The following is a 27,320-nucleotide window of genomic DNA, read 5'->3' as shown; positions in this document are numbered from 1 at the left end:
CATAAATTCAATCAATATTTTTTAAAAAAACAACTTGTAAATCCTCATGAAACTCATTACCTGCTGTATTTTTAATGTGGTCACTGTTTGCTACTCTTCCATTATTCTGAACACTTCCAATACTTAACGTCTTATTATGGCACATCATTGAGGTTTTTTTTGTTGTTTGTTTGTTTGTTTTGAGACAGAGTCTCACTCTGTCGCCCAGGCTGCAGTGCACTGGCGCAATTTTGGCTCACTGCAACCTCCGCCCCCTCAGGTTCAAGTGATTCTCGTGTCTCAGCTTCCCAAGTAGCTGGGACTACAGGTGTGCGCCACCACACCTAGCTAATTTTTGCATTTTTAGTAGAAACAAGGTTTCACCATGTCTCGAACTCCTGACCTCAGATGATCTGCCTGCCTTGGCCTCCCAAAGTGCTAGGATTACTGGCATGAGCCAACGTGCCTCGCCTAGAGTTTTTTAAAATCCAAATAACAGTAATATTCTCAGTTCCTTTAACCTTTCCTATTTTGTAAATCTCTAGTTATTACCATACCATTATCCACATTTCTACCTAAACTCTAACTGTTCCTCATAATCTGGTGTCTAGGAAAGAAGAAAAACAAATCTGATACCCCATTAAGTATAATACACAAAGTAAGTATAATAAGAAATTAGCTTGTGGTTTTATTTTCTTTCTTAATCTTGCATACATTAAGCTGTCAGAGTTTAGTTTGTTAACAAAAACCCCCATGTTGAAGGAACAGCATGGTTATACTGCTATTGCAGTGACTCAATTGTTGATTTTATGCATTGTTGTTCATTTTGAAAAATAATATAATAGAAATTTATTCAAATTAATAATGGCATGATACAACATTATTAAGTCCAGTGGGAACCTACTGCTTAAAGAAATCAACTTGGTTTTATTTATACCAAGTAACAAATTTCTTGACACTAAGTGGCAAAAATAAAATTAAAACTATAAGAGCTGTATATAAAATTGGTTTAATGACTGGGCGTGGTGGCTCACGCCTGTAATCCCAGCACTTTGGGAGGTCGAGGCAGGTGGATCACGGTATCAGGAGTTTGAGACCATCCTGGCTAAAACGGTGAAATCCCGCCTCTACTAAGAATACAAAAAATTAGCCAGGCATGGTGGCATGCGCCTGTAATCCCAGCTACCTGGGAGGCTGAGGCAGGAGAATCACTTGAACTCGGGAGGCGGAGGTCGCACTGAGCCAAGATTGCACCACTGCTCTCCAGCCTGGGTGACAGAGCAAGACGCTGTCTCAAAGAAAAAAAAATGGTTTAATAATTGTCTATCCAATAGAAATACATATTTATAGATACATATTATATAGATCTATGTATACACACATTTATGTGCATGTAGATATAGGCATCATCACACTAAGACATCTAATTCACTTATTAAACCATAAAGAAATGTATCTCACTCAATATCACGTAAGTTTTAAACAGGTTTTAGGGGTGACACGAGATGCTAAGTTTAGTCTTTATATTTTAACGAGTTTGCATGGAATAATGAAACAAATGCTTTTAGCCCTGAGGTTACAGTCATCTTTATTAATGGTACCTAGAGACTTAATTGTCATAAAATATGTTGGAATCTTTCTTCAAGATTCTATATCCATATTATGTCATATTTTACTCTTAAAACTTTTACTTTTAGATGTGTAGTCATCTAATCTCACCAGAAATACATCATCCTAGAGTACATTCTCAATCTTTGATTTGATGAGACTGAGAAGATAATGTTGAGCAATAGAAGTTTCTTTAGCTTATCTTGCTAATCCTTCCACACCAGAGACTCTGTACTGAAATAGGTGCAATATTGAGTTTTCAGTCAATTTTGCTGATGTCAAAACTAAAAGCAGTTAATATAAAGTGCCGACATAATGGTTTGAGCTTCATAAGTTTTACAGAAAAATCAATGTCTGTCAAAGTAGAGAGCCAACATGAAGTAGAGAAAAGATGATCTTTACAAAAAAAATCTTTGATATGATATTTTTCTTTTTTGAGTGAGGGTTTCTTTCCCACAGCCTGGACCTCTTGGGCTCAGGCGATTCTTCCACCTCAGCCTCTCAAGTAGCAGGAACTACAGACGTGCACCACCATGCCCAGCTAATTCTTTGTATTTTTTTTGTAGAGATAGGGTTTCACCATGTTGCCCAGGCTGATCCTAAACTCCTGGGCTCAAGTGGTCCTCTCACCTCAGCCTCCCAAAGTGCTGGCTTTACAGGTGCAAGCCATCGCACTCGACAAATAATTTTAAAAATACTCTCCAAACTTTTAAGAACAACCATTTATTTTCAAATGGACCTTTTTGTGTGTGTGGTAAGATATATAAGATAAAAGTTACCATTTTAACCAATTTTAAGTGTACAATTAAATGGCATTAAATACATTTACAATGTTGTGCTACCATCACCTTTATCCATCGCTTGATCTTTTTTTATCACCCCAAACTGAATCTCTAACTACTGAACAATAACTTCCCATTTCCCTGTTCTCCAACCCTTTTTTTTTTTTTTTTGAGACGGAGTCTTGCTCTGTCGCCCGGGCTGGAGTGCAGTGGCCGGATCTCAGCTCACTGCAAGCTCCGCCTCCCGGGTTTACGCCATTCTCCTGCCTCAGCCTCACGAGTAGCTGGGACTACAGGCGCCCGCCACCTCGCCCGGCTAGTTTTTTTTGTATTTTTAGTAGAGACGGGGTTTCACCGTGTTAGCCAGGATGGTCTCGATCTCCTGACCTCGTGATCCGCCCGTCTCAGCCTCCCAAAGTGCTGGGATTACAGGCTTGAGCCACCGCACCCGGCTTCCAACCCTTAATAATCTCTATTCTACTTTCTGTCTCTATGAATTTGCTTATTCTAGGTACCTCATATGAGAGGAATCATGCTCAAATGGGTCTTTGGAATGCTAACCACAAAAAGGAAATCAGTTTTGTAAAACAGAAAATAATATTATTGGAAAAAAAAGAAAAAAAAACTACAGAAAAATGTTCCCCTGATTTCTTGGATGCAAATAAGTGATTTTAATAGTCAATAAGACATATATTAATATAGGGGCACACACACACACACACATATATATACACACACATACATATGTATGTATGCATGTATATACATATAAATATATATAATCATATCAAAGGTAGAAATGCACATATTCATTATTTACCCCAGTTAAAGACATCGAACTGCATTTGTTAGTAGCTTGCATACAAATAAGATATTCTGAGTTTTCTCCACGCATAGAAACCATTACTTAGTGGTCAATGAATGTTGGTCAATAATTGTATTGATGATAATCAGTGACATTTGACAGAATGGATTAAGATTATAAATATTAAAATTACATTAACTGAAACAAACCAAGTATATTAGTCTGTTCTCATGCTGCTAATAAAGAAATACCTGAGACTGAGTAATTTATAAAGGAAAGAGGTTTAATACACACACAGTTCCACATGGCTGGGAAATCATGGCAGAAGATGAAGGAAGAGGTGTCTTTCATGGCAGCAGGCAAGAGAGCGCGTGCAGCAGAACTCCCCTTTTATAAACCCATCAGATCTCATAAGACTTATTCACTATCCCGAGAACAGCATGGGAAAGACAGGCCCCCATGATTCAATTACCTCTAACAGGGTCCATCCCACAAGATGTAGGAATTATGGGAGCTACAATTTAAGATGAGATTTGGGTGGGGACATAGCCAAATCATATCACCAAGGTAAAGATTCAAAAATCAAACCAAATCATGGCAGTAGCCGCTTCAAATTGTACATTCCTTTATAGTCTGGTTTGATGCATCTGCGTTTATTTACCCCTCACCAAAGCACTGTGAGTGATGATTATTCACAGTCTCAACACTAAGACAACATTTAATGAAGACAGATAACTTAGTTAAGGTCATTGAGCCCAGGCATGGCAGCTCCACCAATGGAACTAAGACAACCCTTAGATGCTTGGTCTTGTGTGTTTCCCTTACACTTCTCCAGGCTGAGATCACATTTCACTTTCAAGAGCAGCTCTGTGCAATAGAAATATAAGCCAAACTACATATACAATTAAAAATTTTCTAGCAGCTACATTTAAAAAAGTGAAAAGAGGTATAATCAATTTTGTAGTATATCTTATTTAACAAAATATTATCACTTCAACATGATATCAATATAAAAAATTGCTGAAGAGATATTTTGCATTATTTTTGTCATACTAAGTCTTTAAAATCCAGCACATATTTTACATTTGATATATTTAGCACATATTTTACATTTAAAATATCTCAATCCAGTCTAGCCAAATTTCAGTTGCTCAGTGGAAACATGGTGCTTGTGGCTATTATATTGGACAGCCCCGTTGTAGATGTTTTACCTTTTTCTCTAATTAACTAAAATAAGATTTTTTTTTTTTTTTTTTTTGATGGAGTCTTGTTCTGTTGCCCAGGCTGAAGCACAGTGGTTTGATCTCGGCTCACTGCAACTTCTGCCTCCCGGGTTCAAGCAATTCTCCTGCCTCAGCCTCCCGAGTAGCTAAGACTACAGGTGCACACTACCATGCCTGGCTAACTTTTGTATTTTTAGTGGAGACAGGGTTTTGCCATGTTGGCCAGGTTGGTCCTGAACCCCTGACCTCAGATGATCCACCCACTTCAGCCTCCCAAAGTTCTGGGATTACAGATGTGAGCCACCATGCCAGCCATAAACCAATAATTCTATTAAGGAGTATTTATTGAACAGCTTTTTCACTCTCAAAATTGAGTTTGTTAGAATGAATATAAGAGAATTTGAAAATCTGAAGCAGTAGAGTGCAAATAAAGAAGGAAATTTCATTAGAAATATTGATAATGATTTGTATTTAAAAGTATAAATATGTGTCCAAAATGTACTTTGAATTTTCTCCTTGATAAATATAGATAGTAATACCTATAAATAATTGTGTACAGTACCTGCCATATGGTTAGCAGTTAAAAAAAAAAAAAAAGTAGTTGTTTCTTTAACAATGAGGTAAGAATGAGTTTAACTGAAAATCTAGAACTAATACAGCTCTAACACCTGGGGTGGACAGAATGGATGACTGTGTCATTTCTAAGAGGCAAGCAATTCGTTGGATTACACTGGCAGGGTTATTATAATGAAAACACTCTCAGTACACTTGAAATTCAATGCTGTCAAAGAAAATCAGCAAAAAAATTAAAGACTAGTTCTTGCTGATGAACTATGTCAGGCAACAACAGCAATAGGGCAGCCAGAAAACTGAATCAAATCAAAATGCATATACAACTGGGGCAGAAAGTGCTGCTGACCAATTGCCTTTCTTAATATTTATGCTCTCACACAGGCATCACAAATACTGGTATTGTTTCAGATTTTTTAAAATGTCACCCATCATTTTAGGCATAGCTAATTTCTAGCCTGTATTTATGGATTCTAGTACCTGAATCTAGCACGGGCTGGTCTCAAACTCAAGTAATCTCCTGCTTCACCCTCCGAAAGCACCCATATTACAGGTGTGAACCACTGAGCCTGGTCCCTTTTTATTTTTTAAATGCTGTCTTGAACCAGGAGGACCCTGTTGAAGCCCTTCCTGGAGACTGGTCAATTCTTCTTGAGTAGCAAATTGGAGACTTTTTTGACCAAGGGTCTACTAACCAAAAGGACTGAAGGAAAGAGAGGAGTGGTACTCCAAAGGAAATTGGAGGTGTTAAAAGAAGTGAAACATATTCTATGCAATATAAACAGCAGATGTCTACTACTTCTAAACTTTATGATTTCTTAAAGATTATAAAATGTGATTTGATATTCATAAAATTATTATTTGAATTATGTAACTTTGTTGTACTTCAATATTGCTAAATAAAAATTAGACCCAGAGATTTTTTTTTTTTTTTTTTTTTTTTTTAATTATACTTTAAGTTCTAGGGTACATGTGCATAACGTGCAGGTTTGTTACATATGTATACTTATGCCATGTTGGTGTGCTGCACCCATCAACTCGTCAGCACCCATCAATTCATCATTTATATCATGTATAACTCCCCAATGCAAGCCCTCCCTCCTTCCCCCTCCCCCCTCCCCATGATAGACCCCAGTGTGTGATGTTCCCCTTCCCGAGTCCAAGTGATCTCATTGTTCAGTTCCCACCTATGAGTGAGAACATGCGGTGTTTGGTTTTCTCTTCTTGTGATAGTTTGCTAAGAATGATGGTTTCCAGCTGCATCCATGTCCCTACAAAGGACGCAAACTCATCCTTTTTTATGGCTGCATAGTATTCCATGGTGTATATGTGCCACATTTTCTTAATCCAGTCTGTCACAGATGGACATTTGGGTTGATTCCAAGTCTTTGCTATTGTGAATAGTGCCGCAATAAACATACGTGTACATGTGTCTTTGTAGTAGACTAATTTATAATCCTTTGGGTATATACCCAGTAGTGGGATGGCTGGGTCATATGGTACATCTAGTTCTAGATCCTTGAGGAATTGCCATACTCTTTTCCATAATGGTTGAACTAGTTTACAATCCCACCAACAGTGTAAAAGTGTTCCTATTTCTCCACATCCTCTCCAACACCTGTTGTTTCCTGACTTCTTAATGATTGCCATTCTAACTGGTGTGAGATGGTATCTCATTGTGGTTTTGATTTGCATTTCTCTGATGGCCAGTGATGATGAGCATTTTTTCATGTGTCTGTTGGCTGTATGAATATCTTCTTTTGAGAAATGTCTGTTCATATCCTTTCCCCACTTTTTGATGGGGTTGTTTGTTTTTTTCTCGTATATTTGTTTGAGTTCTTTGTAGATTCTGGATATTAGCCCTTTGTCAGATGAGTAGGTTGCAAAAATTTTCTCCCATTCTGTAGGTTGCCTGTTCACTCTGATGGTAGTTTCTTTTGCTGTGCAAAAGCTCTTTAGTTTAATTAGATCCCATTTGTCAATTTTGGCTTTTGCTGCCGTTGCTTTTGGTGTTTTAGACATGAAGTCCTTGCCCATGCCTATGTCCTGAATGGTACTACCTAGATTTTCTTCTAGGGTTTTTATGGTATTAGGTCTAACATTTAAGTCTCTAATCCATCTTGAATTAATCTTCGTATAAGGGGTAAGGAAAGGATCCAGTTTCAGCTTTCTACTTATGGCTAGCCAATTTTCCCAGCACCATTTATTAAATAGGGAATCCTTTCCCCATTTCTTGTTTCTCTCAGGTTTGTCAAAGATCAGATGGCTGTAGATGTGCGGTATTATTTCTGAGGACTCTGTTCTGTTCCATTGGTCTATATCTCTGTTTTGGTACCAGTACCATGCTGTTTTGGTTACTGTAGCCTTGTAGTATAGTTTGAAGTCAGGTAGCGTGACGCCTCCAGCTTTGTCCTTTTGACTTAGGATTGTCTTGGCAATGCGGGCTCTTTTTTGGTTCCATATGAACTTTAAAGCAGTTTTTTCCAATTCTGTGAAGAAACTCATTGGTAGCTTGATGGGGATGGCATTGAATCTATAAATAACCTTGGGGAGTATGGCCATTTTCACGATATTGATTCTTCCTATCCATGAGCATGGTATGTTCTTCCATTTGTTTGTGTCCTCTTTTATTTCACTGAGCAGTGGTTTGTAGTTCTCCTTGAAGAGGTCCTTTACATCCCTTGTAAGCTGGATTCCTAGGTATTTTATTCTCTTTGAAGCAATTGTGAATGGAAGTTCATTCCTGATTTGGCTCTCTGCTTGTCTGTTGCTGGTGTATAAGAATGCTTGTGATTTTTGCACATTAATTTTGTATCCTGAGACTTTGCTGAAGTTGCTTATCAGCTTAAGGAGATTTTGGGCTGAGACGATGGGGTTTTCTAAATATACAATCATGTCATCTGCAAACAGGGACAATTTGACTTCTTCTTTTCCTAACTGGATACCCTTGATTGCTTTCTCTTGCCTGATTGCCCTAGCCAGAACTTCCAACACTATGTTGAATAGGAGTGGTGAGAGAGGGCATCCCTGTCTTGTGCCAGTTTTCAAAGGGAATTTTTCCAGTTTTTGCCCATTCAGTATGATATTAGCTGTGGGTTTGTCATAAATAGCTCTTATTATTTTGAGGTACGTTCCATCAATACCGAATTTATTGAGCGTTTTTAGCATGAAGGGCTGTTGAATTTTGTCAAAAGCCTTTTCTGCATCTATTGAGACAATCATGTGGTTCTTGTCTTTGGTTCTGTTTATATGCTGGATTACGTTTATTGATTTGCGAATGTTGAACCAGCCTTGCATCCCAGGGATGAAGCCCACTTGATCATGGTGGATAAGCTTTTTGATGTGCTGCTGAATCCGGTTTGCCAGTATTTTATTGAGGATTTTTGCATCAATGTTCATCAGGGATATTGGTCTAAAATTCTCTTTTTTTGTTGTGTCTCTGCCAGGCTTTGGTATCAGGATGATGTTGGCCTCATAAAATGAGTTAGGGAGGATTCCCTCTTTTTCTATTGATTGGAATAGTTTCAGAAGGAATGGTACCAGCTCCTCCTTGTACCTCTGGTAGAATTCAGCTGTGAATCCATCTGGTCCTGGACTTTTTTTGGTGGGTAGGCTATTAATTGTTGCCTCAATTTCAGAGCCTGCTATTGGTCTATTCAGGGATTCAACTTCTTCCTGGTTTAGCCTTGGGAGAGTGTAAGTGTCCAGGAAATTATCCATTTCTTCTAGATTTTCTAGTTGATTTGCGTAGAGGCGTTTATAGTATTCTCTGATGGTAGTTTGTATTTCTGTGGGGTCAGTGGTGATATCCCCTTTATCATTTTTTATTGCATCTATTTGATTCCTCTCTCTTTTTTTCTTTATTAGCCTTGCTAGCGGTCTGTCAATTTTGTTGATCTTTTCAAAAAACCAACTCCTGGATTCATTGATTTTTTGGAGGGTTTTTTGTGTCTCTATGACCCAGAGATTTTTTTAAGAACATTCTTGCAAGCTCAACTAATCATTTAAAACGGTATTTCTATTTATTTCATCTAGTTTTTCTTTTTTTTTTTTTTTTTTGAGATGGAGTCTTGCTCTGTTGCCCAGGCTGGAGTGCAGTGGCCGTATCTCAGCTCACTGCAAGCTCCGCCTCCCGGGTTTACGCCATTCTGCCTCAGCCTCCCGAGTAGCTGGGACTACAGACGCCCGCCACCTTGCCTGGCAAGTTTTTTTTTGTATTTTTTAGCAGAGACAGGGTTTCACCATATTAGCCAGGATGGTCTCGATCTCCTGACCTCGTGATCCGCCCGTCTCGGCCTCCCAAAGTGCCGGGATTACAGGCTTGAGCCACCGTGCCCGGCCTTATTTCATCTAGTTTTTCTCACTGCTTCAGAGCCGCAAACGGAGGTCTAGTTGACCACATTTTCCAGAAATGGATGTTCATCTTTTATTAAATTCAAAAGTCCATATGAAGTGGGAAATAAAATAATGAATTATTTTCAAGTGCAATTTATGAAAGCTATAAGAATATTAGGTATTTGGCAAGCACTGGAAAATAATTTTTTTTTTTTTTTTTTTTTTTTTTTTTTGAGACGGAGTCTCATTCTGTTACCCAGGCTAGAGTGCAGTGGCGCAATCTTGGCTCACTGCAACCTCTGCCTCCCAGTTTCAAGCGATTCTCCTGCCTCATCCTCCTGAGTAGCTGGGACTACAGGCACGCACTACCACATCCCCCTAATTTTTGTATTTTTAGTAGTGACGGGGTTTCACCACATTGACGAGGATGGTCTTGATCTCTTGACCTTGTGATCTGCCTGCCACAGCCTCCCAAAGTGCTGGGATTATAGGCATAAGCCACTGCGCCTGGCGAGCACTGGAAAAATATTTAAGGGTGAGTAAATTGAGGTTATGTGGATTAAATGAGTCATTATAAATAAGAATTTCGAACAGATACTGGCACACGGTAAATACTCAGTAGGTGTTAACTATTCTAATTATTAATATTTAACTTTTCTTATATTAATGGAAATCATTCATGTTTATGAGGTCTTGTTTTCCCCATGGCCAGAAATGGCACATTCCAACCTTGCTATGAATATGTTCTAAAATGTGTATGTTTTCTGCTCAAGAGTAAAAACATGTTTTTATTCAAACTTACTACACCTTAACAATAAATGTTTATTTGATTCATACATTTTTGAACAACCTATTTAGTATATTAAGATTAAAGAATAAACTAAGGCAATGAGTGTCAGTTGTTTCAGGACAGTTATTGGTAATCACTCATGAAAGAGCTCTTTTGTTTTAGGGATTCAACTCCAAATCAACATAAGTTGATTAAATTCAGTTTCACCATATTTATGAGCATTTTTCTCTTTTAATTCAAAAGTGTGAATTAATCTAAATGATAGGTGAGTTACAAAAATATGGTAGATATTTACTTATAAAACAGCTACAACTGTAATATGTATCAATTCATCAAAAATAATATACATGATGGTTTTTGCTGGTATGGATCCTGGAATGTTAGCAAACATACAAAGTGAAGTCTGGAAAGATCTGCCCCTTTTATCAATTTCATCAATTATTGTTAAGCTGTAGTCAGTGAAAGCACACTTTAATCCATGAAGTAATTTAACAAAAACAGTTTTTTTTAAAGGAGAACAAAAATAGACATTTTTTTTGAAAGAAATAGGAAAAAAAGAGAAGCAATCACTCCATCCCCAGGCTAGACCACAAATACACCGCTTAATTACATCAATGGCAGAAGAATTAGAGGTCTCAATTAAATGTGTTTCCGTTGAACTTAAAATATAAATCTCTCATAGCGATCAGCAGAGCTAATATGAACACTACAGTGCCTTGCTATTAATTATCCAGTGGAGTAAATCATAGACTGAAGTTCAGGGAATTAAATTTTATTTCCAAATTTGTCACTATGATGTTTTGTGACCTTGATAAAGCCACTTAACCTTTCTTTGCCTCAGCTTCCTCGTCCATTAAAAGAGGAGGAAGATGTATCTTTTGAGAGCATAAATTCAGTCCGTGGTTGATTGGGAAGTAGTTTAAATATTGTGCTGTATCAACTGTTAAAAAGTTATATAAAGTATAAAAATGCTACCTAAACTATGACATCCTTGTAGCAATCATCTCTTTCATTTTGCTTCTTTTCAAGTCAGTTTTCCTTTCTTCACTTCCTCACTCTGCTTGCTGACTCTCACATTTACTTGGGAAAATTTTTTCTGACATAACATTTTAACAAGGTATTCCCTTACCATTACTTAATTCTATGATCTGGCCTTAGAAATTAAATGGTGTTTCAACTGATCTGACTCATTTCCAAACTTTATGACGGAAATATAGTTCTTACTTTGTTTTAAATCCTTCTTTTAAAAATAATAGAAAAATATTTTGGCCCGAAGAGGAAATAAGCATTAAATGGGCAAAAGTGAGTATAATGTAATGTAATCAATACATCTAAAAAATACCTATATAGTGTGTATTTCTTTTTTTCTTAGACCTAACAAATCCAAAAAATATGTATCATTACCAATATTTGTATTTTTTGTCTACATAGTCAGCATTTATGATGAGCCAAGTTGATCTAATTTATTTTGGAATCACTAGATTGCTTATGGACCACCTCTGGATATGATGTTTTCCCTATATCCACATTCCCACATATATCTGACAGAAGGCTAGGGTATAGTCTGGATGTGAGTTAGAGTTTAGTGCAAGGAACCCTAGGATATGGCAATGTATATCAATACAAACTTGAATATTTTCACATTTTTATTTAACAGTATGGAAGTACAGAAGATTGTTACACAGTCCAAAACAAAATTTTATGCACATCAAATTACATTTTATAATCTTTAAGAAATCATAATGTGTAGAAGTAGGTGGAAAATGGCTTTTTATGTTCCTTAGAATAATTTTCACTGATTTTGGCACCTCCAACTTTCTTTGGAGTACTTCTCCTCTCCTCCCTTTAGTCAATTCGGTTAGGACAGGCCATGACCCAAATTAGCCTAAACAATCGTTAGTAAATTTGAAAATATACATACGTTTAACAAGCAAATCCTTTCCTAGGTAAAAATCCTACAGAAATGCTTGCTTATATGTTCAAGGAAATATGTAAGTGTTTGTGTGTATATATGTGCGTACATAAGATGGTTAACAACAAAATTACTTACATAAGCAAAAAATTAAAACAAGCCCTGATGTCTATCAACACACTGAGATTTTCATATAATGAAATAACATAGCATAAAAATAATGCATACAGTGCAGATGAATGGAATAACATACATGCATATTTGAAACAAAATTTGGAGTTGAAGAAGCCAGACAGAATACACAATATGTGGGTCCTAATTTATAAGTTTCAAAACCAGGCAAAATGTAGCTATATCACTTTGTCATATACTATCAGCTAATACAGCTTTTAAAAACACAAGAAAATAAATACCCCCAAAGTCACATAATGAGGTACCTATCCAGGAGTGCAGAGGAAGAGGTTTATAATCAGAAGGGCATATGGGGGTTTCTGTGGGGCCTATAGTATTCTACTTCTTTGCCTAGTTGAGTTCTTTTGATAGCATGCTAAGCAGCTACGTGTTTACATTTTATACACTTTTTGGTTATATATGTTATTATTAAAAGAAATAAGTAAAAATAGGTACTGAATTCTGTATTTTTTATTAGGAGAAAAATCTCTAACTAAAGAGAGGTGAATAATACATTCCAGAAAAAATATAAAAGCATATTAAACAGCTTTATACAGAGCCTTTTGCATATAACATTTTAAACAATGCCTCCATTCAAAACAGACATATCTTCCAATAAAAAATGTAATGAATTTTGTCAAGAAAGAGAAGTTATTATAGTGTAAGACAGAATCAAGAATAAAACCTCCCTTCATACACTGGGATGATGTGTTAAAAATGAACATAATCATCTCTATAGGAATAGTCAGCACTGTATTCATACCTAAACGTTCAACTACAGGTAGGCATTTGACTTAACAATATAAGAAAAGTGATGTTATTTGACTTAAATTTCAATACAAATCAGCAATATAACGTAGAAAATGAAAAGGTTTATGTAAAACTCGGTAGTATTAGATTTATGCAAATGTAATGGCGGCTTTTGCCATTGCTTTCCATGGCAAAAATCCGCAAAGTAATGGCTAAAACCACAATTATGTTTGCACCAACCTAAATATTAATAAAAATAGAGTGTGAGACCTGGATGGAGGGTATTATTCCTCCACGATTTTTTCTACTTTTCAAGTGTCAAGAGTATTATTTTGCCAATTATAAACACATTTTAAAAGCAACTAATTTAAATTGGATTGTGTCAATCACAGTGAATTCATTCACTCAAGAATGCACATCTGCTGAGTGACAACTATAGGTGAGACATTGTGCTAGATTTTTATTGAGTTTGGGAACTCCAGACTGAAAATGACATTGCCATTTTTGGTTTCAGCTTCTACATGTAAATAACTCAGAAGCTGTCACTCCATTGCTACACCAAGAAAAAGCTGGAAAAAAACCCTAAAAACTAAAATCTTTTGAGAACTGAGGTTTCAGGGCAAACCACCACCCCAAAATGTGAAGAGCAGGTAAATAAATCCCAGAGAGTCACAGCTGAGATCACTATTACTTACTTGGACCAGAAGCCATTAAAGCAATACATTGCATCAGCAATCATCAGAACCAGACTCAGATATGACACAGATGTTAAAATTATCATACAGGGAATTTAAAATGACTATGTTTAATATAGTAAGTGCTCTAATGGGACAAAATAGATCACATGATAGAACAGACGGGTAATATAAGAAAAGAGATTGCAATGCTAAAAAGAATCAAAAGGAAATGCTAGATTTTTTAAAAAACAAACATTGTAACAGAAATGAAGAAGCCCTTTGATGGTCTCATCAGTACACTGGACACCAGTTCAGGAAAAAATGTGTGAGCTTGAAAATACATCAGTAGAACTTTATCAACTGACATGCAAAGAGAAAAATAAATGATAAAAACAGAAAAGAACATCCAAGAACTGTGAGATAATTTCAAAAGGCATAATGTATGTACAATCAGAATATCAAAAGCAGAAGAAAAAAGAATGGAGCAGAAGAAATATCTGAAGTAATAATGGTTATGGAATTTTCAAAATTGACAGACATCAAACTAGAAATCCAGGAAGCTCAAAAAACTCTGAGTAGGATAAATAACAAAATCACTATATCTAGGCATATCATATTCAATCTACAGAAAAAAAAAAAAACAGACAATCTTGAAAGAACACAGAGAAAATAACATATCTATAGAGGCACAGAGATAAGTATCAGAGTGAACATCTCATCAAAAATCATGCAAGTAATAAAAGAGTGGAATGGAATATTGAAAGTGACAAAAGGAAAAAAGTACCAGTCAAAAATTCTATATCCAGGCTGGGTGCAGTGGATTACGCCTGTAATCCCAGCACATTGGGAGGCCGAGGTGGGTGGATCACGAAGTCAGGATATCAAGAACATCCTGGACAGCATGGTGAAACCCCGTCTCTCCTAAGAATACAAAAATTAGCTGGGCATGGTAGCACGTGCCTGTAATCCCAGCTACTCAGGAGGGTGAGACAAGAGAATTGCTTGAACTCAGGAGACAGAGGTTGCAGTGAGCCGAGATCATGCCACTGCACTCCATCCTGGCCGACAGAGCAAGACTCCATCTCAAAAACAAAACAAAATGAAACAAAAGAAAACAAAAGCAAAAAAAAAAAAAAAATTCTATATCCAGCAAAATTATTTTTCAAAGAGGAAAAAGAAATAAAGGCATTCTCTGAAAAACAAAAACTAAGGGACATCATCACCACTGGACCTTCATCGCAAGAAATGTCAAAGGAAGTTTTTCAGGCAGAAGAAAAGTATATGGGATAGAAACTTGGATCTACATAAAGAAGAGTGCCAGAGAAGGAGTAAATGAAGGTAAAATAAAATATTTTATTTCTCTTATTCTAAATTGATGTAAAAGATAACTTTGTTTAAAATAACAGTAACAATATATTGGGTGATTATACAATATGGGTAAGTGAAATGAATGAGAGCAATGTCATAAAGGATAGGGGAGAGGAACTGGGAGCACTCTGTAATAAGGTACCTGTACGACATAGTGTTTTTTGAAGGTGGACTGAGATTAGTTTAAAATTGGAATATCCAGGGCTATCACTAAAATATATATCTAAAAACAAGAAAAATTGATGTAAAAATGGAAGAGATAAAATGCTCAATTAAAAGGAAGGAAGGCAGAAAAGAGCGAAGGAAATGCATATTGCTAAGTGAAAGAAGCCAGTCTGAAAAGGCCAAAAACTGTATGATTTCAATTATATGATATTCTGGAAAAAGCAAAACTATAGTTATGGTGAAAAGATCAGTAGTTTCCAAGGATTCGGGAGGCAGAGAGAAGGGCTGAACATATGAAGCATAAAGTCTTTTTTAGGGCAGTGAAACTATTCTGTTACTTTTTAATTATGAATACATGACACTATGCATTTGTTTAAACTCATAGAACTTCACAGCACAAAGAGAGAACCTTAATGTACGCAAATTTTAAATATAATTCAGGAGGTCTGAGGATCGTGGGAAATACAGAATATGATAAAACAATCTAACTATGTTACAAATATATGAGATAACCTCACTGAAGCAGGTGAGGGGAAAGGTGCTGACCTTAGCAAATTTGGAAATGAGTGAAGTCTGTAAGGCTAAATGCTAAAATAATTGTACATAAACACAAAACAATCCAATTGATAAAGCTGTTTCCCACATGGGCACAGGATAAAAAATTGTGATCTCACTATACATTTATATTGGAAGTGAACAATTAAGTAAAAGAATGGCAGATGGTGAGAACCAGTTTTCTAACTACTGGATTGGGAGGTTACACATAAGGTAGGAAAAGAGGGTAAAATGATCCATACGATAATAAATTAGAGTTGGAAACACCAGTATGAACTCAGGTTTAACTTAGTATAAACACAGGTGGTTACACATATAAATATCTATAGATATGTGTATATGTGTATGTGTTACTACACGTATTTTTCCTTTTTCTGTCGATTAGAAAAGCTTCAAAACAACTATATCCCAGTAGCAATGAGTACTTTCAACATGAAGGCATTCATTTCTGGTATAATTCTCCAATAAAAGCAACATAGGATCTTTGAAAACTACATATCTGATTTAGGGACTGGGGCAGGAAATATACAAGATGAGCTTAGAGTATCTTAAAGGGCCAGAAAGTAGGCAGGTACTCAAACATACACACACACACACACACACCCCAATATGAGTATGTCGCAGGGACAAAGGAGGCAACTAAAAGAGCTCTTAATGACCAGAACTGTAATAATTTGAGCAACAAAATAAATAAGGTAATTTGGATTATAAAGCAAAGTATAAAATAACCATAATTCCAAACTGGTATAGAGCAACAACTGAATAAGTAGATAAATACGTGGGAGAATAGACATATATCTCATGTAGCAGAATACCAAACAAATTATGTGGACATTCTGCACTCAAAGAGGTGGAACATAACCTCCCACTCCTTTAGCATGGATGGCATATAGTAAGTTCCTTCTAAAAACTACAGTATAAAAATGAGGAAGGGAGTAACTTTACAGTGAAAAAAACCTTCCTAACACTACCTCAGGTGATCAAGATCAACATCAACAGTGATAAGTCAGGCTGATATGACATGGTGTGATTTTACCTCTGTGGTTTTTCTTCCAAGGACATATCTCGTCTAATCATGAAAAATCTCAGAAAAATCCCAAATATAGTACATTTGACAAAATGCTCCTCAAAATTGTAAAGGTCATCAAAAAAAAAAAAAAAAAATGTAAAACAGTCACAACCAAGATTATTTTAAGGAGACATGACAACTAAATGTTATGTGCTATTCTGGATGGGATCCTGGAACAGAAACAAGGATATCAGGTAAAAAGCATAGAAATCTAAATAAACTATGGACTTTAATGAATAATAATGTGCCAAAATCAGTTCATTAACTCTAATAAATATACCATATTAATATTAGATGTGAATAACAGGGGGAACTGAATACAGGCTATATGGGATGTCTACTATATTTTTTCTGTAAATCTAAAACTGTTCTAAAATCAAATGCTTATTTAAAAAATAAAAGACATTGCCCTTGACTCTAAGTTGCTTACATTCTTATGAAAATACAGGAGTGTCAATAAATAGTTATGATGCAATGAGGTAAGTGCTGCAACAGAGATGCTAAAAGTGCTGCGGACGCATGGACTATGTGCCTCAACAAGAGGATAACATTTTAGCTGTGCCTTGAAGAAAGGGTAAGAATCAGGGATGTGACAAAGGAGAAGAAAAAAAAACCTTCCAGAGGGAGAAAACCATGAATAAGAGTTCAGAGGGAGGACATTTGGAGTAAGAACTTCAGTGTGGGTAAGGCTAATAAATGATAGAGGTTAGAGATGGTGCTGTAACATCTTTAAAGAAAAAAATTGAAAATGTTTCAGGACTTTGAGACCAGCCTGGTCAAAGTGGTTAAACCTGGTCTCTACCCAAAATACAAAAATTAGCTGGGTGTGGTGGCATGGGCCTGTAATCCCAGCTACTCGGGAGGCTGAGGCAGGAGAATCTCTTGAACCTGGGAGGCGGAGGTTGCAGTGAGCCGAGATTGCACCACTGCACTCCAGCCTGGGTAACAAGAGTGAAACTCTGTCTCAAAGAAAAACAAAAAGATGTTTAAAATACCAAAAGTGCTGGACAGGTTTATAACTCCTTTCACTGTGATCTGTTTTGTTGAACCAGTACTTCACTTAGCTAAGGATATACATTTTCAAAAAGGGAAGGATCACCCATAAAAGCTCACGATATTGCCTGCACATTTAGCCACTTCCTTCAGCCAGAAATTTCCTTTTTACATATAGAATTCCTCTTTTTTTTTTTAAGTGACATTATAACAAACTTCAAATTCCACTAATTTAATACATTCCACAAAAACCAAATAATATCGTCTTTTCCATAATATTTTCATTAAATTGAATATGATAATGATGTGCAGAAAACTAAGATAAAAAACAGTGATTTCTTATCATTCAGATACTACCCATGTTTGTTGCTTTAACTGAGGGATATAATTTGGGTTTTAAGAATTGCTCTTTAATTTGGCCCCAAAGTAAATGTGCTAGAGTGTCACACCATTTAAAACAATGTTATATACAAATATATCTTCCCAATAGACATGTTGTTAATACCTAAAATGCATTTTAGTATATACTGTTCTTAATTCTAGGGCATGTAGCTCTCCATTAAACCAAAATTTCGCATCCAGTAAAACTGTTTCATAATTTATTTGCCCAAATCATTGTCTCAGGTAAGGCTACATACGATAGAAGTATTTATGATAATCAGTGGAATGAAAACTTTCATTAAAACTTTAACTATCTTCCTCTTGAAAATCAACACTTAATTATTGTTTGTTTTTATATAAAGAAAAGAAGATATTTTTGGACAAATGAAGTTTAGGAAAGTACAGTTGCCCTGGAAAACATTTAGGAGATAAAGAGTTCTATTTTGGGTTCCATAAAATAGTCTTATACAAGCTGTTTTACCATTCGGAGCCCAGTGTTCAGTATCCATGATATTGTGCTCCAATTGTCTCATACTAGGTAGTGGTTTAGAATCCTAGCATTTCTAGAAAGGAGAAAGAAGTGCTTACTAAAGATGACTTCTCTACTCTGAAGAATAAAGACTAGAAGTGCATCCTATTTTCTATTCAGAGTAGATTGCTTTACTTTATATTTTTAAGTTCCTTTGTCTCAATACTGCTGGTTGAAAAATCTACTTCAGTAGCGATTAAAGGAAAAAAATTAAGTAATAGATGAAAAACAAATTTCAAAATTGATTGTATAGAAACTCAAGTATAGCCAGATACCTTAAAGAAATGAATTATTATAAGATGTAGGTGACTACCACAAAACACTTTTCATATACAGGGAAAACTAATTTCAAGTGGATCAATGAACAAATAAAACTGTTTAATTTAAAACAGCTAATGTCCTTTTTATGCTTTTCTATGTAAGTTTTACAAGTATGATCATACACAAAAGTCACCAAGAAGAATCTCTCAATAAGAATATGAGAATAATGTTTTTCACTTCTGAATGTTCTTATTATCCACACTTTTCTCATGAAACCACCTTGTAAGAAATGCACTATAAAGAAAAAAAATGTATGAATGCAATTTTTATGTGACAAAAATGATGCACATTTGGATATAATTCTGCATTTTGCAAATTTATATCATTCATATTACCTTACTTCATTTGATCCTTGCAAAAACCCTATGAAATAAGAACAGCACGTTTTATCATCACCATTTTATACATGAGGAAACTAATATGCTGAAGATTGTGGAAACTCCACCAACCTACGTGACTAGTGAGTTGTAGATTCATGATTATAGGTAGTGTTCTGAATCTTGTCCTCATGTCCTTCCAACTTAGCAACCAGCTATGAAAATGACTCTATGCACCACGTCTCACATAATTATTCAGTGACTGCACCTGAAGTTATGCTATTTTCTAGTAAATGAGGACACATATGTCAGATTGATAGAGTGATAAATAAATAAAAGAGAAAAGTGCCTTTTCTAATTTGGAGCAAGACAGGAAGACAGAGGTAGATTTCATATATTCTATTTAGCTACTCTAGAAAATGTTTCCAAAAATGATACCATTATAAAATATAAGCATAATTTTTGGAAACCATAAACTCATTTTTATTTCAAGTACTTTCAAAAGCTAAAATTTCCTCTTTTTTTTTTTTTTTTTTTTTGAGACTTCATCTTGCTCTTCTTCCCCAGACTGGAGTGCAATGGCATGATCTCAGCTCGCTGTAACCTCTGCCTCCAAGGTTCGAGTGATTCTCCTGCCTCAGCCTCCCGAGTAGCTGGGATTACAGCCACCATGCCTGGCTAATTTTTGTATTTTTAGTAGACACAGGGTTTCACCATGTTGGCCAGGCTGGTCTTGAACCCCTGACCTTGTGATTCGCCTGCCTCGGCCTCTCAAAGTGCTGGGATTACAGGCGTGAGCCACCGCGCCAGGCCCAAAAGCTAACATTTCTATAACTCCCTAAACATATTCTCTTTAGCCTTTGAATGGACTTCAGTGGAAGATGATTCAAAAGCAAGGAGGAATAACTTTCACCTATAGGAATCCACTTGCAATTGATTATGTACTTCTTTATAGATTAAAAAAATCAATGTGTAGCATAAAAACTAACTTAAAACAGTAGTTTTATCACTTCCAAGTGAAATATTGAAGACTGTGATTACCTGTAACAGTTAATTCAGTAGTTCTTCTCACAACGAAACCTCCATATTTTAATTCACAGGTATAATTTCCAATGTCATCTTCTCTGACTTCTCTTATAAGCAGAGTATCTCTTTTGAATACAATACTTGGCCTCCATGTTTTTGTCCTGCACTCCTATATGAAGAACATACAATTTTGGTAGTACATATAGTAATGGAAAAATATAGAACAGTTTTAAATGACTAAAACAAAAGATTCTAAAATTACATTTTAAAGGGACTAAAAAGTTTGAAACTAATGCTAAAGAATTTCACTTCTTCTCAGAATCTCTGGGAAATCAATTTGCTTCCTAGAATTTGCCTTCCTAGAATAATATGGCAAGTTGTACTGGTCATTATACATTTTTGAACCAATGAATACTTCAATCTGAAGATAGTTTTTTTAAAAAGTCAATTAACTTCTGAGATTAGTATATCTAAACTACATATGTATTGATTTATTAGACATAAGAATAGAGATGTATGCTAAGACTATCCCTGACATCATTTTGGAAACAAATATTTCACATTTGATGACTGTGAAATCAACCATATTGAAATTGATAACATAAAATACAAACCATATTATTTTATTGGAAAGCAGAAAATTTGCTGTACAAAAGATGGCACCGTTCAATGATTGTACCTGAATTCTATTTCAATATTTGAAACATTTTAGTTTTGTATTTAGTAAAAATGAAATCTCTTCATAGTGTGTGCATGCTATAATCCATGAAAGACACAATCAACATTTATATGCAAGGTCTTTAGAGTTCCAAAAATATCTGTTTTCATTGTTGATAGACTTACCAAATTATGGTCTCTGAATTAAGCTTTGAATTATAATGATGTTGGCTCAGGAGATTTCTGTTTTTGCCAAAACAGAAGTCAATTTCCTCTAGCCAGATTTGAAATCAATGGAACGAGGATAAAATAGCTTTAAAACATTTGACACTCTTCAGGGGTAATATTATTTCTAAAAAGTTGTATTGCCAAATCAAATTTTTACAAAACATTATTTTATGTGGCTCAATGCCTTTGGGTAATTGGGGGCAATTTTCCAGTTATTTCAGACCAAAATATACATTGCATATGCCATATTAGTTGTATGACTCGTTGTGATTGCATAAATTTTCCACTGAATGTGTGACATCTATATTTAGCCAGACTAATTGTTTTATACTATTCTACTATAGAAGTAGCCCTTAAATCTCTGCTATTTAGACTATAGGGGCTAATCTTTGACTATGGAAAGATAATCTGAAATTTTATGACTTTTAAATACCACATATACTGCATCCCGACCCACCACTTCACTAGTCTGCATAGCTTAAGGTCAAAATTACTGTGGCAATATTGGCAATATGACTAAAGGACTAGCCACTTTTTAAATTGTGTGTGTGTAGTCTCTCATCTTTCAGCAAATTTTAAGATGCTCTTTACAAAAGGTGAGAAAAGACACACAACTCTTAAACTTATTAGTGAACAACAAAGAAACTGCATATTTAGAAGCTGATGTTACATATGATTACTAAGGAAAAAAAGGGTTTATTTGGAGACTTTGGGTCAAACTCCCCTAATACCACTCCCCCTTGAAGCAATCATCAGGGCTTGCCTCAGAATATGCCTGTGGAAATCAGGCAAACCACAGGGTGGTTTGAGATGTGAGGGTGGTTAAGGATGAGAAATACTCCAACAATTAAAAAAAGAGAAAAAGAAAATTCATTCTACAGTAACAGAAACCAGCGGGACTAATATTTGAGTTCCATTTAACATAGTCTAGGACTGAAAATCAAGCAAGGGACAAGTATAAAACAGTTCCCTTGATGTTCTGAACCCATGATTTCACATGATCAAGAATCAAAAGTAAGTCTTACTTAGGAAAGAGCATTGCTGTTTTGGAAAAATCTTTTTTAAAATTGTTAAAGGTTTGCTTCTTGTTTTATTTCTAACAGTTTTTGAATTCATCTTCAGTCTGTCATGAAGGCTCACATTCTGTGTACTGACATTTGTGGATCAAGTTACAAAGAGGCCCAGCTTCTAAAGTCCTACTTACAGTGAGTTGGACAAAGCAAATGTTACATAAGGATTCTTTAAACTATGGATAAAATATTCTGCAGGAATGGTCATAGCATCCATACTTTATTTCTTGAGTACATTCAATAACAAAAAGTTCTTTTATGGTACAAATAAGCTTAAAATTATGTTCAAATCTGGAATATCAGTAAACATCAAGGATGGTGATAGGAAACTCAGAGGTTCAATTATTCTGTTGAAGTGTAAAGTTTCATCTGGTTTTAGAAGAAAGTTACTTTAATATTATATTTCTGGTGTCATAAAATTTCCTCAGATGTTATTTCTTTAAAATGTTTGTTTTTACATGAAAAAGAATATGGACAAAATTATGTCCATTAAACAGAATATTCCATGAAAAACTAGTATATGATTTTATCCTGGAAAAAAAAAATCAAACCTTTTTCCTTTTGTTTGGGGACATTTTGAATTACTAATATGAAGAACCCTGGAAAGAAGGTTCAAGGTAATTTAGTTCCTGAAATTATCAACCCAGACCATAACAGACTTGAAAATATTGTCCATGTAAACAAAATATAAACATAAAACAGCTTATTACAGTGGATTATCAATACAAATATTGACTAGAATTTACTAAAGCCATTGGTTAAAAAACACTTAATGACTAGTATAACTTGCTGTATTATTCTAGGAAGGCAAAGCTAAACTATATCATGCCCATCTAAGTTTTCTATCCAATTTGCCCCAGTATATAAGGCACAATTAATTTGTTAATAGGAAATAGAACCACCCGCAGTCCATACCTTGTACCAAAGGATTTCAGGTTCTCTGGTTGGCAGTAGAAAATCTTCTATGTCACGGCACGAAATTTCCTTGCTTTTGCTAAGTTCAGCTTTTTCAAAATACTTCATCTTGGAATTATAGCAGAGTCCAGTGTCATTTTCACCAACTGTTAGCGAGATGGATACTTTCATACAGTAAGTGGAGTTTCTGTAACAAAGCAGAATAAATATGGTGACCTGGTGTGAACAAAAAGCAAGTGCTGCCAAGACAGTGTATGCAATTCACTTAAAAGAGAAGCGAAAACTTCATTGTTTAACTAATTTTATGGTATCTTGACTTATTCCACAGGGTTCTCTCTTGCTACCCAACTAAACAATACTTGGTCTTGTGAAGGTTACATGTATATTTGTTTTTATTTGCCAGAGAAAAAGTTTTGTTTTACATTCAGGTTCAGTTTTAAAATGTTTAATAGATATTTTGTACCTAGAAAAAAAAATAAAGGAAGATTTAGGTCAAGAATAAAGTCAAGCCTGGGCTTATGCTAAAATTAACAAATTCAATAGAAGTAGAAAACTATAACTGACCTATTAATCACAGCGAGGTACAGGAATAATGCTGCATACTCTTACAGTATTAGTTGTCTTGCTAAGAAGAGTAGTTACTGAGTCTGGGCAGAACACATTCTTGGATAAAAGTATTGCAAAGTTACTATCTTTATCGACCCATATCTATTGGGGTTGGGACCTGGAGTCCGCGTTGTCAGAGCAAAGCATTCTACTGTGTTACATAAGAACAACCCCATCCTGATAGACAGATTCTACAGAATCCAGTCATTAAATAAGCAACTCTTTTTTTCTTCCTGGTACATAAATCAAGTTTATAACTTGGAATAAGTGAGGCTATAAACTTTTTGGAAGGGTTGGTACCAAATGAAGTTGTTTCAGTAAACTGCACTACTTCTACTTGTTTTTTAAGTCTCAGGGCATTCAATGAACACTGATAATGTATCAGGCATGGTGTTGACTAATGAGAAGAAAGAGAGGAATAAAATATTGAATTCAAAGTTTGCTTTAGAACTTCCCATTTGGTAAATAAGTGCCCAACTGCTTATTCATGTACTTGGCCATCAAATTCCTGTATGTGAGTCTCACTGCTTACCATCTCTACAACACTGGGCAATTTATTTAACTCCTTTGAGTTTCAGGTGGGGTGGAGAGACAGCACCTGTCTGAGCATTAAAAAGGATACTGGATAGAAATCTGCTTGGCCTGTCATAGGTGTTCAGTGATACTAGTTCCTCTTTGCATCATGCACAACATCTCCTAAGTCCTCCTCCTTATTCAGCTAACACTTTGACATTTAAGCAGCTCCCTTATTTAGATCATTGCTTTTGTTTAATGCTAATATGACACAGTGAGAAAGTCCAGAAGATAAGTAGGCTATTAGGCTTTATATCTGGTAACAAAGAATATTTCCACAAAATTGGATGGTTCTTTATTGAATGTAGACATCTCTAGCTTCCTGTAATACTAGTCTACAAGTAGATGTAAGATACTTAATAGGTGAAATAATTAGCCATTAAACAAAGTTAGTCAGAAGTTTGAAAAAAGTCCTGAGCGTGTGTGTTTCAGGAATTTTGCTAGAAGAAGACATATTCCCTGTCCTGAGGCCCTCACAATCCAGGGAAAGAGACAAGCAAATAAACAGCTGAAATTCAATATGATAATTTCTATGAAGAGCTATGAACTACCACAGTGGTATCAAAGAAAGAAACAAGAAGGCTTCATAAATGATGATATTTGAACTATCTTAGAGACTGAATAAGACTTTTGCAATTTTAAGAAGGGTTATCTGAGGTAACGGTTGGCACAAAGCCTGGAAGGATAAAACAACTTGCTGTGTTTAAGTAATTGCAAATAATGTGGAGGGACTGGAGTATAAAGGACTTGAGACTGGATAGATGCACAGAAGCAAGACTGAAAGTCACATAAGCCACTTAAAAGAGTTTAAACTTTATGCTGAGGAATGATGAACTTTGGATCTTGGAAAGGATTTTCTGATGATAATGAGAAAAATGGGTTTGACTGTAAGGAAGAATAAATGCAATGAGACAAATTAGAAAGCAACTGCATTCATTCAGAAACAAATGGCAGCCTCAATGAAAGCAACACACATTGGGACACAAAAGAGGGATCACGTTCAAAATATATTTAAGACACTGAATCAATATAACACTGAGGAAGCAAAGGAAAGAGAGAGGCATCCAAGATGATCAAGAGTTTTTCTCAGTTGAGTATATGAAAGGTAGAATCAATCTTTCAGCCTAGAAAACACTGAAAAAGAAACAGCTTTGAGAGAAAAGAGGGTGTTAAATTTTAGCTTGAGCTTCACACCCAAGTGAAAAAGATACCCTCTTTGGGTTTGCCAGCAATACTGCTCATGCATTATTTATTAATTTTACTCCAGCACTGACTGGAGCATGCTCCTTCCAGGCTCATTATAAGATCATTTTTTCAGAAAAAAAAATTATCTAAATTAACCTATTAACTGTTTTAGGGCACATTCAAATGTGCCTTAAGAAAATACTTAGGTTTTGGAATAATACAGATTTGTAGAACACAAAATTAAAAAAAAAAAAAAAAAACCGGAAAAGCCTTTTAAAGAAGTAAATCTGTGCATTATAATTTTGAAACTTCCACGTAAATCATTTAGACACAAGAGTCTTAGATTTCCTTTCTCCTCAAACTATTGATTACTTTTGTTTGCCTGTTGTACTGTATCTCTTTGTGTGGAATACCAGACATTCATATACAGAGAGAGAGGGAGAGAGAGGCAGAGTCAAGTGAAGAGCAAGACTCCAAAGCCCAACCTCATGGGTTCAATCTCAATCACTCATTCAAGCTCTATCACTCATTATTTTTGAAAACTAGGGAAAGTTACTTGGCTCATTTGGCTTCCATTTCCGTATTAGGATAAGGTGAAAGTAATACCAATGACTCCATAGGCTGCTGTGGAAAACGAATACAATAAAACCCATAAAGAACTTAGAACATTGTCTGTCTTCCAGTGAACACTCAGTAAGTGTTAGATCTTATTATCAGCACCACCTCCTTCATTCCCAGTTTCTTTATATTTCCATTTTGCAGTACAGTCACACAGTGTTTGTTTAACAAATTAGAACATAGTACCATGATGAGGCCTTCAGTTCTTTGGTGTCTAATTAGTGTGAAGCTTAAAAGTCCAGATAAGTCCTTATACTTTTCATTTGAAATATATGAGTGGGTTGAATAAGAATGACTAAAGTTGAAGTAAATATGGACTCCCCACCACAGCCATCACCTCTTTCTCTTCTTTAAATACAAATGTCCCCTAATCTTCAGAAAGTGGCTCCAGATGAGCATCACTTAGGTATTCTTATTTTCCTAACTTTTATTCTTCAGCTCTGTGAGATGAGTGCTGATTTACAACTGTCTGGTAATGTCTGGAACTCCAGACTCTCCAGGATGGCACTATTTTCAAATTACTTTCGATGTTTAATACTTGTTTACTGTTTCTGTTCATCAGGAGGTGATTTAAAAAGCTAAAAATAAAGTAGTATCCAACGAATGCTACAGTCCCATTTACTGAGACGAGCTAACAGGAAACAAGCAACTTGTGACACATTAATAAACATATGATACCCCTGAGGGGAATTTACACACTCTCAAAGCAAAGAGTGCATTCCGCCATCATCAAACTTGCGACATGACTGCTATGGTTCTCTGCTGTCAGGGAAATAACGTGGAATGAGGTAAATGGGGTAAAGAGGATGCTCCTAAAGGACTTATGGTAAAACCATTAGCGCATATTTACTCAGCTTTTACTGTTTATAACAGATGGGCTGTAGTCTAGGCAAAAACTTAAGTCATGATTGCTGGTTTCAATGTTTATAAAATGACTCGAGAGACAGGACATGCATGCAGGCAGAGAAAACAGAGTTATTTACAATTGAGAGTCAATACCCCACTATCCTTTCTAGTGAAGAAAGAATATTAGTATAGACTTTTAAATAAAGATCTAGTTGTCTCTGGCAAGGGTGACCCTGAGGTCCACACCAGGTACACACACAACATATTGTAGAAACAACTAACATGAAGTTACTTAT

General features: G+C 35.6%; 1 protein-coding gene across 1 annotated transcript in view; it reads right to left on the bottom strand.

Annotated features, from left to right (window-relative positions):
- Nucleotides 1–27,320, bottom strand: part of IL1RAPL1 (interleukin 1 receptor accessory protein like 1) — a 717,019-nt gene that overhangs the window by 582,158 nt on the left and 107,541 nt on the right. The window contains exons 2-3 of the mRNA XM_030934238.1: nucleotides 23,197–23,383; nucleotides 20,342–20,495 (exon numbers count right to left, since the gene is read on the bottom strand). Coding sequence (XP_030790098.1) covers nucleotides 20,342–20,495; nucleotides 23,197–23,383 — 341 coding nt within the window. The remainder of the gene's footprint in view (nucleotides 1–20,341; nucleotides 20,496–23,196; nucleotides 23,384–27,320) is intronic.

The sequence above is a fragment of the Rhinopithecus roxellana genome, chromosome 7 (assembly GCF_007565055.1).
Source record: "Rhinopithecus roxellana isolate Shanxi Qingling chromosome 7, ASM756505v1, whole genome shotgun sequence".
Lineage (NCBI taxonomy): Eukaryota > Metazoa > Chordata > Mammalia > Primates > Cercopithecidae > Rhinopithecus > Rhinopithecus roxellana.
The sequence above is the reverse complement of the archived record's forward strand: the minus strand, read 5'-3'. Positions and strand labels throughout refer to the sequence as shown.